The sequence below is a fragment of the Stenella coeruleoalba genome, assembly GCF_951394435.1.
Source record: "Stenella coeruleoalba genome assembly, chromosome: 6".
Lineage (NCBI taxonomy): Eukaryota > Metazoa > Chordata > Mammalia > Artiodactyla > Delphinidae > Stenella > Stenella coeruleoalba.
Genome location: NC_137151.1, coordinates 66,249,352 through 66,268,188, shown reverse-complemented (window position 1 = coordinate 66,268,188; position 18,837 = coordinate 66,249,352). Strand labels below are relative to the sequence as shown.

The 18,837-nt window shown below is 42.5% G+C and overlaps 1 protein-coding gene across 11 annotated transcripts in view; it reads right to left on the bottom strand.

Moving 5' to 3' along the window:
* Positions 1 to 18,837, bottom strand: part of MYO3B (myosin IIIB) — a 506,873-nt gene that overhangs the window by 476,283 nt on the left and 11,753 nt on the right. For 6 of the 11 annotated variants that reach the window (XM_079925177.1, XM_079925176.1, XM_079925170.1 and 3 more), the window contains exon 2: positions 3,387 to 3,435. The exons of 4 other annotated variants lie outside the window; for them this stretch is intronic. In XM_079925177.1, the coding sequence (XP_079781303.1) occupies positions 3,387 to 3,435 (49 nt within the window). The remainder of the gene's footprint in view (positions 1 to 3,386; positions 3,436 to 18,837) is intronic. One more of the 11 variants, XM_079925178.1, reaches the window with a different exon arrangement.

Below are 18,837 nucleotides of genomic sequence, written 5' to 3'. Positions count from 1 at the left end.
TACAGCAAAGTGATTCAGTTATACATATACATATATCTATTCTTTTTCAGATTCTTTTCCCACGTATGTTATTACAGAGTATCGAGTAGAGCTCCCTGTGCTATACAGTACGTCCTTGTTGATTATCTATTTTATGTATAGTAGTATATATATGTTAATTCCAACCTCCTAATTTAACCCCTCCCCTTTTTCCCCTTTGGTAACCATAAGTTTGTTTTCCAAGTCGAAACAGAGACAGATTGACGCAAAGAGAGACAAACAGAGAAAGGGGGAGAGACAGAAAGAAAGAGAGAGCAAGCTGGCAGTTTCCCTTAAATCAATGTAGGTCTCCTTCCTTGCCAGGAAGATTAACCAGTCTCAGGGGCCAGGGCCAGCTAATTAATGAGCCAAAAGCTTTTATCCTGCTTCTCTTTCCAAGCACACTATATCTATAAACTAACCCAATCCTGCATGTAAGCTCAAGTATAACCCTCCTGCCACTGAAAATTTGCCCTGGGCATATTAATAGTAAAAAGGGATACATTAGGAGTATAGGATTAACAGATACAAGCTACTATACGTAAAATAGATAAGCAACAAGGACTTACTGTATAGCACAGGGAAGTATATTCAATATCTTGTAATAACCTATAAGGGAAAATAATCTGAAAAAATACAAATACATGTAACTGAATCACTTTGCTGTACACCTGAAACAACACAATATTGTACATCAACTATATTTCAGTTAAGAAAAGTTAAAAGCATCACTGTTTCCTGACTACTGGTTTAAAAAGTTTTTTTTTAATATTTAAAGAATATGGGTTTAGCAGTATATTGAATATTGGTAAAATATTAATTTCTATCATGTATTTTTGATACCACTTTTTTTTGCTTTCTTTATGCTTATACCTTGGTATCTGATTAAACTGTCACACTATCTCCTGTTTTGACATTAAAAGGGTTTATTTGGCAAAAAGGCAAAGAAAATGCCTATTCACAATCCAGCCGAAGATTCTGGCCAAACCCAAGGTCATTACTGAAGAAAAGCAAACTAAATGTATTCAAAAGCACTAGAGCAAATGCTTTTTGGTTAAAGATACACCCAAGCCATATGTCAAAACCAAGACATAGAAGTACACGGCCTTGTCCAGGCAAAACTGCCCTATGATAACTGAATTTGTATCACTTTACGTGGGGGATTGATGTCACATGGAGATGAATGACTATGTTTTCATTCTGGCTAGAAAAGGGGAGCAAAGTCTTTGACGATCCCCATCAAGGGGTCCCCTGCCGTCCGGGATGTCCCCCCAGAAAACATTCTTCGTGTTTCCAGCAGAGGGCTTGACAACACCAAGTAATTACTCCAAAAGCACAAGAAACCACCACCGGGGGTCTCGGGAGCATGTGGGACCAGTGGAGCTGAGATGACAAAAGCACTTGGAAGCAGCCTAAGTGTCCATCAACAGATGAATGGATAAAGAAGATGTGGCACATATATACAATGGAATATTACTCAGCCATAAAAAGAAACGAAACTGAGTTATTTGTAGTGAGGTGGATCGACCTAGAGTAAGTCAGAAAGAGAAAAACAAATACCGTATGCTAACACATATATATGGAATCTAAGAAAAAAAAAAAGTCATGAAGAACCTAGGGGTAAGATGGGAATAAAGACACAGACCTACTAGAACATGGACTTGAGGATATGGGGAGGGGGAAGGGTAAGCTGGGACAAAGTGAGAGAGTGGCATGGACATATATACACTACGAAACGGAAAATAGATAGCTAGTGGGAAGCAGCCACCTAGCACAGAGAGATCAGCTCAGTGCTTTGTGACCACCTAAAGGGGTGGGATAGGGAGGGTGGGAGGGCTGGAGATGTAAGAGGGAGGAGATATGGGAACATATGTATATGTATAGCTGATTCACTTTGTTATAAAGCAGAAACTAACACACCATTGTAAAGCAATTATACTCCAATAAAGATGTTAAAAACTAACAAACAAACAAACAAAGCACTTGGGAACAGCCACACCTGGCAAACTGCCCCAACCCCAGGCGACCCTGCAGTTGAGCTCCTAGCTCTCACAAAGCCCATCGCCTCCGCAGAAAATGTGCTCACCCAGCCCATTTTTGCCTCATCATGAGGAAGGGAGAGTGGTCCAACTACTAGTTTTTCAGTTAAGCATTACCCAAGGTGAACGCACTGAGCCTCTGACGCACCTGTAGTTGCACGCCATGCTCCGTGATCACATGAAAATCTTAATGTAACTCTCAAAAGGCAAACAGTGTCTGTCAGTGGGCTGTGTACACCTTAAAACATTACACTGGGAAGGCGGACAATTTTCTTTAACTGCTTCCTGATGACCAGCTCTTGGATCCCCCTTATCTCTGCCGTCTGAAGACAGCCTGCCAGGGAAGGCACTCCCGACCTGGCTTCTGGGCCAATGAGCGGCATAAATCAGTCTGAGAGCAGTGATTGTAGGGAGGGGAGGAAAGCGACATCCCTCTCTGGTCCCTCTCCACCACCCTCAGCCCCGTAATCTTATCTTCATCTCCAGATAATACGGGCCTTCCATCAGCTCCTGGAGGCCAGCCCTGGGTGGCTGGGAAGAAGAGAGGGTGCTCAGCCTCTGGTGGGTAGAAAGGCGGATAAGACCCCTTCTTTCCACCACCTATCTGTGCTCAGAACCCTGAAGCTTTCCCAGAACATCAGTGGCTGATGACAGGCTAAAATTTCTGAACTATAGGCATAAAACCTGATAGATTATTTCTGCTAAGTCCTAAGAAAGAGCAAGAAGGTCTGAGCAATTCAGCAGCCTCCTGCCCCCAAAGTTCCCGCTCAGCAGGGACTAGTCTGCATCTGCATCATGGCCTCTTTTTGGATGGGCTACTGTGGGCCACTCTCAGCCTGGGAAGGTCTCCCACAGCCAAGGGCAAAGGGAGGCCAGACAGCTTGACTCCCCAGAGGGAGAGCAGGGGAGGCACGTGGAGAGAACACAGCAAACAGTTGTACCAAAAGACCTCACGAAAAGGCAAATTTTTATATTGACTCCACAGAGTTGCACTAAAATTCACAGCTATTGCTGAATATTTGTCTGACAAGAACACGTTAAAGAAAAATATATGCTGGGAGGGCACGGTGCACAGCCAGTGGCTTTTAATCATATTTTAAACCAAGTTTACTTAAACCTCACAAATTTTAACTCTTGCACTGCAGCTGACAAGCATGATCACGTGATTTGCAGATGTAGCTATCGTATTTTTTAAAAGGGAAGTTCTTCTTTGGGATGAAAACAAATCACGCATGCTGGAAAGATCAAGCCCAGCTTCGTCACATCGGCCAGGCCTACTGACCAGTTCTCTGGGGTGAAGGATGTGGCTTTGGGAATTCTTTCTCTTACCCTTTTGTTTTGTTTCCTTTGGTGCTTTCGCTGCTCACCTCCGATGCTGCTGCAACAAACAAGTGAAAAAGCAGAATCGTGACAGCCACCCAACACCTGTGGCCCTCAGCGTGGGCCAGCCCCAGGTGGCTGCCTGTGACACCGGGGTCCAGGCAGTCTTTTCCACTCCCTCAGCTCCTGGCCAGAGGAGGAAGGGCCTTACCTGACATCGTTCGACCTGACCAAAGGCAAGCCTAACCCCAAGGATGTCCTGCTCCCAAGCTAAATGACGAGAAGAGATGAGTAATGAATAATTTACTGGAACTCGAAGCGGATGGTAAGTGTGAGGCCAGGGTGAATAAAAGAAAGAAACGCTAAACAAAAGGCCATGTTTCATTCATCAGGCGGCTCAGAGAGGGGATGTTATGTTCAACTGCTGGGAACCAGAGCCTCTGTTTCCACACACTAGTTTTGCACTGAAAGAAACCACACTTGGGTTCCAAAAAATTCCCAGAGGATGCTTGCTAGGGAAATGCCCTCTGGCGCCTGGTCACCCAGGTTCCTGCACATGGCTTGACAAGCAAGTTGATTCGGAGGAGTCCATCCACAAGTTCCTCCCTGTCATATTAGTTCCATTCCTAGGAAACTTCATTTTCAAAACAGTTTACTATTACAGGCACGATGACTCAGCTAACGCCATTTGCTGATTCTTCTACCCATGTGTCCTTCATTCAGCACATATGTATGAAGCCTTTCCCTGTGCCAAGCTCTGTGCTAAGACCTGGAGTATCACAGAACAGGCTTACAGGCTGTGACTCGAAACACCTGTGTGTGTTGGTGAGCTGCAGGTAGTTCTCTCCAGCCCACACTTCTCCCCAGAACTCGGAATTCACAGAGCCAAGACCACACTCAGCATCCCTCCTGGATGTCTCATGCCGTCTAACAGACATCTAATTGGAATTTGTCCAGATCCAGACTCTGAACCCACTCCTCCCACAGGCTTGTCTATCTCCATTGAGGCACCTCCATTCTTTCTGTTACTCGAATTTTTCTTGGAGTCATCCATGCTTTAGGCATCAGTCTGTTTGGGAACTAGAAACCACGGCACTCTGTGTTTTTTTGTTTTTGTTTTTGTTTTTGTTTGGCCATGCCACGTGCCATGGCGGGATCTTAGTTCCCCGACCAGGGATGGAACCCTCGCCCCCTGCAGTGGAAGCACGGAGTCTTAACTACTGGACCAGCAGGGAAGTCCCATCAGTTATTTTAACAGAGTTTAATATAAATCATTAAGCAGGTACTGGAGAACTGAAAAGGTACGAGGGTGGCATGAAGTAGCACAGAGGTCAGGGCAGGAAGCAGCCACCCGCCCTCGGCTGGGGGCACAGAGAGAAGGGTCAGGCTCACCTGAACCCACAGCCTGTGAGAAGGGGCCCACAGAGCCGGGCCTCCGAGGAGAGAGCCATAGGCAGCATGCGCGGGTACCTCTGGGGGGCCCCATGAGGCTGGCTCTGGGAGCACGAGGAAAAGCGGGAAATTGGAACCAGCTATCGTTGCAGTGCCACAGACGGGAAGGGAAATCAACGCACAGGATGGACTCCTCCCTCCCCAGCCTTGTGTCACCCTCTGGCACCCCCTTCCAGCAGAGCTTAACGTGGAGCAAGCTGGCCAGGCTGAAAAGTGGTCTGCCGAGAAACTCGCACTAAGAACCAGCACAGTCCATCCACCTCTTTGGCTACTTAGCCTCCATCATCTTTTTTTGTTTTGTTTTGTTTTGTTTTGTTTTTAACATCTTTATTGGAGTATAATTGCTTTACAATGGTGTGTTAGTTTCTGCTTTATAACAAAGTGAATCAGCTATACATATACATATGTTCCCATATCTCTTCCCTCTTGCGTCTCCCTCCCTCCCACCCTGCCTATCCCACCCCTCTAGGTGGTCACAAAGCACCAAGCTGATCTCCCTGTGCTCTGTGGCTGCTTCCCATTAGCTATCTATTTTACATTTGGTAGTGTATATATGTCCATGCCACTCTCTCACTTCGTCCCAGCTTACCCTTCCCCCTCCCCGTGTCCTCAAGCCCATTCTCTACGTCTGCATCTTTATTCCTGTCCTGCCCCTAGGTTCTTCAGAACCACTTTTTTTTTAGATTCCATATATATATGTGTGTTAGCATATGGTATTTTTTTTTCTCTTTCTGACTTACTTCACTCTGTATGACAGACTCTAGGTCCATCCACCTCACTACAAATAACTCAATTTCATGAAACAACAGAAATTTATTCTCTCACAGTTCAGGAGCCCAGAACTCTGAAATCAAGTGTCAGTGGGGTTCAGACCACTGCAGACCCTTGAGGGAGAATCTGGATGCCCCATGCCTCTCTCCTAGCTTCTGGGGGTTGCTGGCAATCCTTGGCATCCCTTCGTCTTGTAGACGCATCACCCCAATCTCTGCTTCATCTTCTCATTGCCTTCCTCTCTATGTCTCTGGATTCTTCTGTGTCTATTCCTCTTCTTATAAGGACACCAGTATTGGATTTAGGGCCCATCCTAAATCCAGTATGTCATCTAGAGATCCTTAATTTTACTACATCTACAAAGATTCTATTTCCAAATGAGTTCTCACTCACTGGTACTGGGGGTTAAGACTTCAACCCATTACAGTGACCATATTAAGACAAATCAGACCTTGTCACCCTCTGCTCAAAATCCTCCAATGTTCCATCCTACCCTGAGTAAAATCTGCACCCCTACACAACCTGGGCACTCTGCTCTGACCTCCCCTCCTACTTCTCTCACCTTCCTTCCCCCACAAAAGCTGCTCTGTCCCTCAGCCCTCCACTCACCAGCCAGCCTCAGGTCTCTACACGTGCTGCTCCTCTGTGTGGAACATTCTCCTCCCAGATATTCCCATGGTTCTCTCTCTCTTACATCCTTCAGACCTTTATTCAAAAGTCACCTTCTCAGTAAGACTTCCACTAACCACGCTGCATAAAACTGAATCCTCCTCCTCATTTCCTACTTCATTTTTTTTTGCCATAGCGCTTAGCAATACAACATACTATAAATTTTAAGGTTTATCACTTTATGTCTCCTGCCATTAAAATGTAAGCTTCCTGGGGACAAGCGTTTTTTGTTTTTTTTTGTCAATCTCATTCACTGCTATACCTGAAGCACTTAGAATAGTGCCTGGTACCTACAGGCCCTCAGTAATTATACTTGAAAATGCAGCATATACAATTGGAATTGCACAAAAGGGAGTATATCAAAATACCTGTGTTCACAGGGCATGGTCCTAGAGTAACACCAAAAATAGCAAGCATATCGGTAGGTGAAAACATATGTTTTTGCATCCCAGCAAATCACATTTTGGCGTATCTGATTCACCTTGTCCTGATGATTTCTAATGATACCAAAACAGAACACATAGTTGTCACCAATGGAGTAAAACAGCTTGAAACTTTTCTAAAATGTAAGTAATAAAAACCAGTTTTGATTAACAAAGACAGAGGAAAGGCTGAATACGTTCTATTCTCTCTAATAGAAAATAATGTTACAAGATTTTTGACATATAGAAAGGCAATCAAAGAGTATTCAGCAAAAAAAAATTTTTTTTAGAAAAAAGCATTTTAGGTATGTGTCAGAGATTAATTAATAAAAATTCATTTTTTCTGGATTATTTTACTTTTGCAGTCTCCGTTAGTTTTTTTTTTTTTTTTTTGCAGTACACGGGCCTCTCACTGTTGTGGCCTCTCCCGTTGCGGAGCACAGGCTCCGGACGTGCAGGCTCAGCAGCCATGGCTCACGGGCCCAGCCGCTCCGCAGCATGTGGGATCTTCCCGGACCAGGGCACGAACCCGTGTCCCCTGCATCGGCAGGCGGACTCTCAACCACTGCGCCACCAGGGAAGCCCTCTGTTAGCTTTTTTAAATGACTTTTCATTGACTACTGTATTGAGATATAATTGACAGGGAATAAACACATATTTAGAGTGTACAGTTTGACAAGTTTTGGCATTGTCATATATCCATGAAATTATCACCCACAAGTTAGTGAATCACATCACACATAAGATAGTGAATATAGCCATCACCCTCAAAACTTTCCTTGGGACCCTTTATAAACCATCCTTTCCTGATCTTTGATAGGTTGTGGTTTATTTTCATTCAATTTAAAATACTTCCTAATTTTCCTTTTGATTTCTTCTTTGACCCATTTAGAGGTATGCTTTTCAGTTTCCAAAGATATGGAAGTTTTCCAGAGATCTTTCTTTTGTTCGTTTCTTATTTAATTCCATTGTGACCAGAGAACATGCACTGAGCAACTTGAATCCTTTTAAATTTATTGAGACTGCTTTTCCTGCTGTAGAATATGGTCTCTTTTGGCTAATGCACTGTGAAAAGAATGTGAATTCTGCTGATGTTAGGTGGTATGCTCTCTAAATATCTGTCAAGTTGAGTTGGTTGAAGGTGCTGATCAGATCTTCTAGAGTCTTACTGATTTTCTTATTTTCTCTACTTATTCTATTGATTATTGAGGGAGGGGTAATGAAATATCTAGCTATAATTGAAGATTTGTTTATTTCTCTTTGCAGTTATATTAGTTTCCATGTATTTTAAAGCTTTGTTATTAGGTACATAATACTTAGGATTTTTATGCCCTCTTGATGAACTGGCTCCTTCACTAGGAAATGATATTCCGTATTTCTGGTAATACTCTTTACTCTGAAATCTACTTTGTCTGATATTAATACAGCCACTACAGCTTTATTTTGATAGAGATTAACATGGTAAGCTTTTCCCATCCTTTTACATTTAACTTATTTTGTGTCTTTATATTTAAAGTGTGCTTATTGCAGGCAATGTAAAATTAGTTCTTGCTTCTTTATTCAATTTGATAATCTCCGCCTTTTAATTGGAGTGTTTAGACTATTTACATTTTATATGATGACTGATAAAGTTAGTTTTAAATCTATCATATTGTTATTTGTTTTCTATTTGTCCCATCTGTTCTTAATACTTTCCCCCTATTTTCCTGGTTCCTTTTAGATTGTGTACTTTTTAAAATTCATTTTCTCTCCTGTGCTGGCTTATTAATTATAACTCTTTGTTATTTTAGTGGCTGCTTTGGGGGATTATATTATACATCTTTAATATATCATGGTGTACTTTCAAGTCATATTATATCACTTTATGTAGTGTATAAAAGTCTTACAATGGTGTTATTTCTAGTTCTTCCCTCTAGGCCTTTATAACATATGTTTTCATGCATCCTACTTATACATATGTTATAAAACTCACAGTTAATTGTTATTATTTTTGTTTAAACAGCCAATTATCTTTTTTTGGTTAGAGTTTCATTGAGATATAAATCACATACTATACAATTCACCCTTTGAAAGTGAACATTTTGATGGTTTTTAGTATATTCACAAAATTGTGCAATTATCACCACTAATTCCAGGACATTTTTATCACCCCCAAAGGAAACCCCATACCCTTTAGCCAATAACTCCCCATCTCCCATCCTTCCAAGCTCAAGGTAATCACTAATCTACTTTCCATCTCTATATTTGCCTATTCTAGACATTTCATATAAGTGGAATAGATAATATGTGGTCTTTTGTGACTGGCTTCTTTCACTCACCATAATGTTTTCAAGGTTCATTCAAGTTGTAATATGTATCAATATTTTATTCATTTTTATTCCTGAATAATATTCCATTATATAAATATACCACCTTTTTTATCCAGTCATCAGTTGATGGACATTGGGTTGTTTCCACTTTGGGACTATTACGAATAATGTTGATGTAAACACTCTTGTGTATGTCTTTGTGTGGACATGTTTTTATTTCACTTGGTTATGTACCTAGGAGTAAAATTGCTGGGTCATATAGTAACTCTATGTTTAACCATTGGTGGAACTGCCAGACTGCTTTCCAGAAGAGCTGCACTGTTTTACATACATGGTCCAGTTTCCAGTGTATGCAAGTTCCAATTTCTCTACATCCTCATCAATACATGTTATTATTCAGCATTTTTTTACAATAGCTACCCTAGTAATATTTAATTGTGGTTTTGATTTGCATTTGCCTGATGACAAATGATCAGTTATCTTTCAAATAGATTTAAATGTAAGATAAACTCATATATTTACCCATGTAATTATCACTTCCAATACTTTTCAATCCTTTTTGTAGATCCATATTTCCATCTAGTATCATTTTTCTTCTGCCTAACAGACTTCCTTTAATATTTCTTATACTGGAAGCCTGTTAGTGATAAATTCATTCAGCATTTGTATGTCTGTAAAAGGCTTTATTTTGCCTTCATTCTTGAAATATATCTTTGCTAGGTATAAAATCTTGTGTAAACAGTTTTTTTTCTTTCAGTTCTTTAAACATGTCACTCTACTGTCTTGTGTTTTTGTTGTTGTTGTTCTTGCTGGAGTTTTTTCTGGTTTTGTTTTTTTTTGGTTTGGTTTGTTTTTTCTGATGAGAAACCTGCTGTCATTGTTTTCTTTGTTCCTCTGACTATAACTTGCCTTTTTTTTTTTTTTTTTTTTTTTTTGCAGTACGTGGACCTCTCACTGCTGCGGCCTCTCCTGCCGCAGAACACAGGCTCCGGACGTGCAGGCCCAGCGGCCATGGCTCATGGGCCCAGCCGCTCCACGGCATACGGGATCCTCCCAGACCGGGGCATGAACCCATGTCCCCTGCATCAGCAGGCGGACTCCCAACCACTGCGCCACCAGGGAAGCCCCTAACTTGTCATTTTTCCTCTAAGTTGCTTTGAATATTTTCTCAGCAATTTGATTATGGTGTGCTTTGGTGTAGTTTTCTCCAGTGTTCTTGTGTTTGGATTCATTACATTTCATGTAGTTTTAATGAGATTTGGAAAATTGGGGACCAATATTTTTCAAATAATTTTTCTTTGCCCACTTCCTTTTCAGGATCTCTAATTGCTCATGTGTAGGCCACTTGAAGATGTCCCTCAATATATGGATACTCTGTTCATTTTCTTAAATTATTTTTCCCTGTTTGCTTCACTTTAAAATGGCTAAATATTGCTATGTCTTCAAGTTCACTACTCTTCTATGATGTCTAATCTGCTATCAATTCTCTCTAATGTATTGATATTTTTCACTGTAGGTATTGTAGTTTTCATCTCTAGAGATTTAATTTGTATTTTTTATAATTTTCATGTTTCTATTTACCTTAAACATATGTAATACAGTTATAATAGCTGTTCTTATGTCCTTGCCTACCAATTCTAACATCTGTGTGAGTTCTAGTTTGATTGTGATTGATCTTTCTCCTTATTATGGTCATACTTTCTTGCTTATTCGCATACCTGGTAACTTCTTTATTGGATACCAGTCATGAATTTTTCTTCTTGGCTGTTGGGTATTTTGGTGGTGTTGTAGATATTTTTGGTTTCTTCCTGGGATGTAGTTAATTTACTAGGAAATAGCTTGATTCTTTTTCACCTTGTTTTTAAAAAAATTTTTAGGTGAGAGCAGACCAGTCTTTAGTCTAGAGCTAATCATTTCCTACTACTGAGGCAATTTACTTCTGAGTATTCTACCTTATGTTTCAAGAATCACAAAGGTTTCCAGTCTGGCTGGTGGGAAGAGGTACTATTCTTGACCTTGTACAAACACTAGGTACTGTTCCTTCTAATCCTTTCGTATGATTCTTTCTCCAGCCTTGTGTAGTTTCCTCACACACATGCATTGATTAGTGCTCTGTCAAATACTTAAGGGGAACTCTCTGCAGATCTCTGGAATTCTCTTTCTACAGCTCTTTCTTCTCCAGGACTCTGTTTATGAACTCTAGCTATCTCTTCCCCAGACTCTCAGCTCAACCTCCCAATTCAGGTAGTCTACCCGGTTCTACCTGGATTTCCCTTCTTTGTACTATAGCCTAGAAGCTATAAATGAAGTAAGGTAGGGAGATTGTAAGGTTTATTTCATTTGTTTCCCATTTCTTAGGGATCATTGTCCTTTGCTTCTTGATATCCAGTGTCTTGAAAAGTCATTGTTTTATATATTTTGTCCACTTTTTCTGATGGTGTTGTTGGTTGTATCAGTAAATGTGGTCCCTGTTACTCTATCTTAGCCAAAAATGGAAGCCTCTGTCAGTTCTTTAAGATTCTCAACTTGTCACGATTTCTTTTCTCATTCTAAATAAATATTCACTTTTCTACTTAATTTTTATTTGTCATTTTGTATTCTTTTTCTTAAAGAGGGTCCCATACTCAGGTGCTTAGGTAAACACCTGGGTTGGAATTCTGCCTGCAACACTGACTAGCACTGTGACCTTGACAAGCCTCTGTACTTTAGTTACCTCATCTATAAAACCAGGACAATAATTGAACCTACTTCAGGATGTTGAGTATCAAATAAGTTTTTATATATAAACCACTTATATGCAAAGAACCTAGAAGATAGAAACCACTCAATAAATGTTAGTTATTACTCTTGTTGTTATTTGAGTATCATCAATATATAGGTGGTACTATAATTTATGGAATCACCCATAGAGAGTGTGAAGGCTTAGGATGGAAGACCCCTGTATAAGAGGTGAGAGCAGAGAAAGAACAGGTCACAAAAGAAACAGAGTAGTGGCCAGAGAATGGGATAACCAAAATAATATAGTGTCCTGGAGAACAAAGTAGGCAAACTTCCAAAGGAGGAAGAAGTTAATGTGGTCTATGCCACTAAAGATGAAGATGAGGACTTAAAAATGACCCCTGGATTTGGTGATCTAGCAGTCATGACTAGTGTTGTAGAATATGGACATGAACAGGACCTACCATATATGTTAACAATAAGTATTAAATGAGATAATTTGTGCGAATTCCTTAGCACAGTACTTGGCACATATTAAGCATTCAAAGAATATAAGATTTTTTATTACTATTATTACCAATATTATGTTTACTTTTTGTATCACTGGATCCAGGCCATGTCTCACCCTAGTATCAATATGTAAACGTAGGGCAGATCCAGATTCTTTCTCTGGTACCACTGTTTCCATTTTCCTTGGCTAATCATCACCTATACCCCAAAGTGTGACTCTAGGAGTATTTCTATCACATATACACATTACATGCATGCGCACTCACGTGCACACACACATACACACACACACACACACACACACACACACATCACAGGCTATCCTACAAAAAAGGCTTGCTTTTTTCCAAGGGCAATCATTTCCCCCTACCCTGACACTTCTCTTTATCTTATTAAAATAGTGTAGACTTCACCAAAGATTAGCACCCTCTGTGGATTCAAAAGCCAAGGCTAATCCTGGCTCAATCCTGAGTCACATGCTCACATCCTTTTAGGGCTAGGAGAGGTGACTGGGTGTCTCTGGCTTCTATGTGAGAGGTAGAGCCCATCTCTCCATCAGGATTCCCTCCATGTAAGGAGGGGAATGGATTCTTAGCAGCCAAAGACCAGTGGCCAGTGTGCCCTACACCCAGCCAATTCCAGGGATCCAGAACATATCAACCAAACCAAAAAGTTACTTGGTTCTAGCAGATCAAACACCTCGAATTATATTTCTAGACTTTTTTTTAACTTGGGGAGGCACCACTTCCATTTGGTCCTTTGTAAGCTCATATGGATTCCAAATGAAAAACTGGTCCTGTGGTTCTGATTCATTGCTGTATGAATCACATTAATTCCATTTGCAAATTACACCTTTCAAGATGGGAAGTATAATTTGTATCAAGAGCCAATTGATTTAAACCCTAAACACACCTGTGTTCAAGATGAAAATTTGCTACCTGGGCTTCTCTGAACCTTGAACCTTGAGTCATTCTAGATGACTAAGTCTTCCAATACTTGAAAATTTATTTAAACAGAAAATTTTAGAATTTTAGTGATATGAGGCAAAAATCTTCCTAACCAAATATATTCCAACTTCCTAAACAAGGTGAAGTGAACATAATTTCATCTTCTCTTAGAGACTTAGGGTCATCCATAAAAACATCAGTATCAGTCTAGAGTAGATTTAAGATTCTAAGGGTTCTTTAACCCTACACTAAATGGGTCTAGATAGTTAGTTTTGAGTTCTTGGGACTCTTATAGTAGTTTTTCTGGCTCCTCTCTTGTTGACCCTAATTTCTTGCTGTTATCAGTTTACCTATCTATAGTAGCTTCTTCCACATTTAACTATCTGCTGCTTTTTATACCTGAGAGCTGAGACAACTTGTGAGAATTACATACCAAGTTCGTGTAAATGGATTCGAAATGGGGCTCTGAGAGATTTCACATGCAAACGATCTAAACGTGCTCTGACACATTTTTTGCAAGTAGGTAGGGTATAAATAAATAAAATTAATGGAACATCTTGTGACATCGACTCTGGAGTCTCAGATGTTTTGTTGGCTTATTTTGTTCTTCTTACTTTGTGATTCTTGATCATGTCCTATATTGGTAAGAGTGACACGTGGTAGGTTTCCACAGTGGAGACTAGGCTTCAGGTGTGCTTCCTTCTCTCTCTATAGTCACGGTCATCAGCTTGGTTGGAAATATAACCAGTCACTTGGACAAGCAAATAATTGAAATACCTCCGGAAAAAGCTTGTCAATGTTTGTAGCTGGAGACAGAAAGGCCAGCCATGGTCAGAAGGTTACTTCACAATGATTTCCTCATTCCTTACAAAGAATTATAAAAGCATGAGGTCTTGCCCCAGCCCTAAGGTTCGAATGGAAGAACCTTTGTTCCCCTAGGTTTGGCTTCGAGTGAGCCAGTTCCCCATGGGGGACATGGGGCTGTCAGACAGCACACTCTCATCCTGCAGAAATGGCTCCCAAGGGGGGCTTCTTTCACAGCACCTCTCTCTGCTGTGCACCATCCAGCCTCAGAATTTCTCGGTACCTGGAGAAACCCCTGCCCAACATGTCAGTATAATCCTGGGGAGCATTTTCAGTGGGTACATGAGCTTCCAACCATTTCATTCCTTAAACAGCAGAAATCTCAACCCTTCCCAGGAGTCTGCGCATTGGCTCAGAAAAGGGCCCTCCCTGCTGCTTCCATTCCCCCCAGACCCCCTGGCACAAGACAGCTAAGGCACCTGGTCATCCCTTAGCACCCTCCTCAGTCTATGGGGGAGTCCCCTGCAGAGGCAGGGACTCATGTCTCCGGAGCTACATCTCAAGTCCCCACTCTCTGCTCCCCAGACAGGCTGGCACATGAGCTTCTTTCCAGGCTTTTCCCTCTGGGCAGCTTCCGGCTTACTTGACCTATTTTCCAAAAGCTCAAGACAGAGAGCATAGAAAAGCACTGCCTCACTAGGGGCTGTGCTGTGTCCCAGTTACAGAGCCGAACTGCAAAGCAAATTACCACCTTTTAGCAGCCCCACACCTCACAGACTTAATGGTTGATTCTAATTAATGACCAGCTTGTGTTTCTTTCTTTTCTTTCCCTAGAGTAAGAGAAAAACAAAGTTCTTTTCTTTCAGTAGATTCTAGATTCTGTATTTATAAATATCATTAGAGGCTCTACGTTTTCTTAATGACAGGAAAAGTCAAGATTTCCTCTATTCACCCAACCAGGACAGAGCTATTTCTCCTTTCATTATTAGGAAGTTTTCTTCCCTCGCAATCTCCAGCTCAGTGCCCTGGGTCTTTAGGTACGTGGTAGTTACTCAAGAAATATTCATTGGTTAAAAGAATGGATGGATGGATGGATAGATGGATGGATAGAAAAACGTCTCTGCATCGTTATCCACCAGGGTGCCTTCCCAGGTTGAGAGAGAGCCTCACAGTGCTTCCCGGCAGCTCTTTTTCTCAGGGGCCCACTAACAAAGGGGCCTCTCTTAAGCCTGTTTGGAGATCATACAATAGAATTTAATAATGAAGACACCGTTATTTACTTCTTTGTTTTGCAGAGAGCTGGATGAAAACCTGGCTTCCCTGGGCGCTGGGTAGAATTTCTCCATGAATGGTTGGACAGTTTTGTGTTTCCAGCACAGCTCAGCTCTGTCAGGCACCTTGGCATCCACTTGGTCCTGGAACGGCTGTGCACAGCCGGGGGCCAGATAGGAGTTTAAATGACTCCTCTGGGGCTCTGCTTTGTTATGAGGTTGCTGGATTTTGTGGTCTTTTTAGAAACCCTGGCAGCTGCTAGCTCACTCTAGAAGCTATCCTTCCTTGGACATTGCAGGATGCCTCCCCCCCCCACCCCGGGAACTCTGCTAAGACAAGGGCCTGGGCTACTGATCCCTCAGAGTGTGGGAGGCCAGGGGCTCAGTTTTACAAAACCAGGCCAAACTTCACTAGCGTGGCTCAGTGACTAACTCTCCTGATCTCCCAGTGCCTCCAGTCCATTTTTCCCCTTCCCGGAGCCAAGCCAGGCTTCTAAAGGCACTTTCCCCCTCTTCACAGATCCTCTAATTAACACTTCATCTTTCCTCTTTTTCTCTGCTCCAGTTCCATCCGCAGCTTCCTAATCACAGCATTAAAAACCACAGGTCTGATCCCACTCCTGATATGGCGTACCCGAGAGGGCTTTGAGCCAAGAGGAGACGGGCTTGTGGTCACGAGAAGCAGAAGGAGCCTCCCTGGGATGAAAAGAGGCCACGTCTGTGGCTCGCAGTGTTTGGCTGGGAAAAGTGCCCTTACAATAGTTGCTGCTGGGATATTAATTAAAGTGACTCCCCACACACTGCTTATTAGTGGCAAGGGAAAAAAGACCAAAAGAGCAGCCAGAATGAAGAAATTGTACAGCACCTTGACCAGGTCCAAATTAACATCATCTATGCGGGGCGGATCACACTGTGTGGCTCCAGATACCCTGGACAGGACTCACATCACCTGAGATATGTCTAACCTCAGTCTAACCAGGATGAAACGCCAGACAAGCGCACAATGAGGAGCATGCTATCGAAACCAAATGGTGTGTGGTGCTCACTTTGGCAGTAACTATAGTAAAATTGGAACAGTATGAAGAAGACCAACATTGCCCCTGCACAAAGATGGCACACAGATATGTGAAAAAAAAAAATGGTGCGTGTGAGGGGAAGGGGGGATCAATGTCATAAAAGCCAGATTAAAGGAGGTTAAAAGACATGACAACAAAATCCAAGACCTCACCCCACACTGGATCCTGTGCTGGAAGGCGGAATGCTAGAAAGGACACTGATAAGTCATCTAACAAAATCGATATATGGAGGGGAGATTAGATAAACGTACTTTGTCAGGTATTAAATTATGTTATGGAGTATTGCCATTCTTAGGAAATACACACTGAAACATTTAGGGGTAAAGGGCCATGAAGCAGGTAACTTACTCTCAAATTGTTCAGAAAAACATTATATTATACTTATTATAATAGATATAGGGGGGCTTCCCTGGTGGCGCAGTGGTTGAGAGTCCACCTGCCGATGCAGGGGACACGGGTTCGCGCCCCGGTCCGGGAAGATCCCACATGCCGCGGAGCGGCTGGGCCCGTAAGCCATGGCCGCTGAGCCTGCGCGTCCGGAGCCTGTGCTCCGCAACGGGAGGGGCCACAACAGTGAGAGGCCCGCGTACCACAAAAAAAAAAAAAAAAAAAAAAAGATACTATATATATGTTATATAAAATTTTTTCTTAACCATTATATGTATGTGTGTATGTGTGTTTTTTCTTATATGGAGAGTGGAGAAACATGCAAATAATAAAGCAAGTAGAGAAAAATGATGACAATATAGGGGCTCTTATACTATTTTTATTTTTGCAAGTTTTTTGTAAGTATGAAATTATTCCAAATAAAAAGCTCAAAAATATATCTGCTGCTCTTCTGATTCTCACATATTCTTAGAGTCTGAACCTTCTGAACCAGAACAAAAAGGACATAAGGCAACATCTCTGTGAAGCCACTCAGACTTACAGACGCTCATGAGATGGAAAGTATTTTGAATTTACCTATAATTCTGAAGCAAGTGTTCTACGATGGCAACCACTTTGGAGCACAGTGGGCCGCCATGAGGGAAAGGCATCAAAATGGACTCAGGAAGGCACAACCTCATGCCAAGTCCAGTTCAGAAAATAAACAATGCCCTGCTGTCATGATCAACAAAAACAGAGACTGATTTTAAATTCCATTTTGGGGGCAAAAAAGTAGAGACGAGCATAGCACAGAGACTGAGTGTGGCCTGGGTGTCCAGTGGACCACCAGCTGACACCTGAGGCAAGTTACTGTGCCCCGCTTTGCCATCCCAGCCTCAGTTTCCTTCTCTGGAGAGGCATAGTCCTCAAAGGGTTGTTATGTGGTATAAACGAGGCAGTGCTGGTGAAACGCCAGGCATGTATGAAGTTCAGGCGCAGTCAGAACACAGCAACCGCTAGGTCGCATTATTATAAAGACAGTGTCCCATCCCCCAACTCTGTGAAGCTGCCAGATGCAGTCTAAGAGTTACAAAGGCGCCACTGGGTCAGAGCTCAGGGCCATCTGGGGGCTGTGGTCCTGGAAACATGGATTCTGCAGGGCAGGAAGGGGTCCTCAGTGGGAGAAAGCCTAATCTAGAAAGCCCCCTGAGCCACGTGGTGTTTGCTCCAAGGGCCTTCCCGGGATTAAAGCCGTGGTCTGCTCAGGCCTCTGTCCACTGTCTGATGAGGACACGATACAGGCGTGCTTTATTCAATCAAAGGGCTGTGCATATTGGACGATTTTACCATCAAAGCCTAATCTCTGCTCGAAGAAGTTACCAATTCCTCCACTTAGGTCAAACTTCTTTGGCCTCCAAAAAATACTTTAAAAAGTGAAAAATGCCTTTAGAGAATGAACTCCCCTCTAAGAGATCTGGAAGGCATGAAGAAACCGGGGCCGTGGAGGGGTGGGGTTGTGCCAGGGTGGAGAGGGCAATACAATACCCCTCTTCCTGCAGCCTGCTCATCACCCAGTCTGGCTCCGTCACCCACTTTTCTAGAGGTGCCTGATGGCCTCTCTGTTACAATTTCAGAGACACTTACTGAGCCACGTGGAGATTCTGATTTGGGCCCTAAATGCTTCTTGCCTGGCCATTGTTTGCCTGTTGGGAGCTGGTTCCCTACGTTGCTAAAATTCTCTCCCCACTGCCTTCTGCCTAAATTCTACTCTCAGCACGTGGGACTTAGGATGGCCCATTGTCAACACAGTGCACCAAGGACAGGAGGATTTTTCAGCCAGTTCTTTAACTTGGTAAAGAAAAGTCCACTCACACAGTACCTCCGACTTTTTCATGCCCCAGCCATCTACTGACGCCACACCGGGTGCCAGGTCCTGGGCTCGACAGTAAGGTGTAGACGCGAGTGAGCCATCATCCCTGCCCATCGGGAGCTTGGCATCCAGCCAGTCCGGTGAACACAGACAGCTCAGGCAGGGTAGCACTGCGGCTCCAACACCACTGTTCATCAACGCAACTTCTGTGCCAGAATTCCTGAGCAGCTTACTGAAGACACGGCATCCAGGCCCCAGACCCCAGACCTACCAAC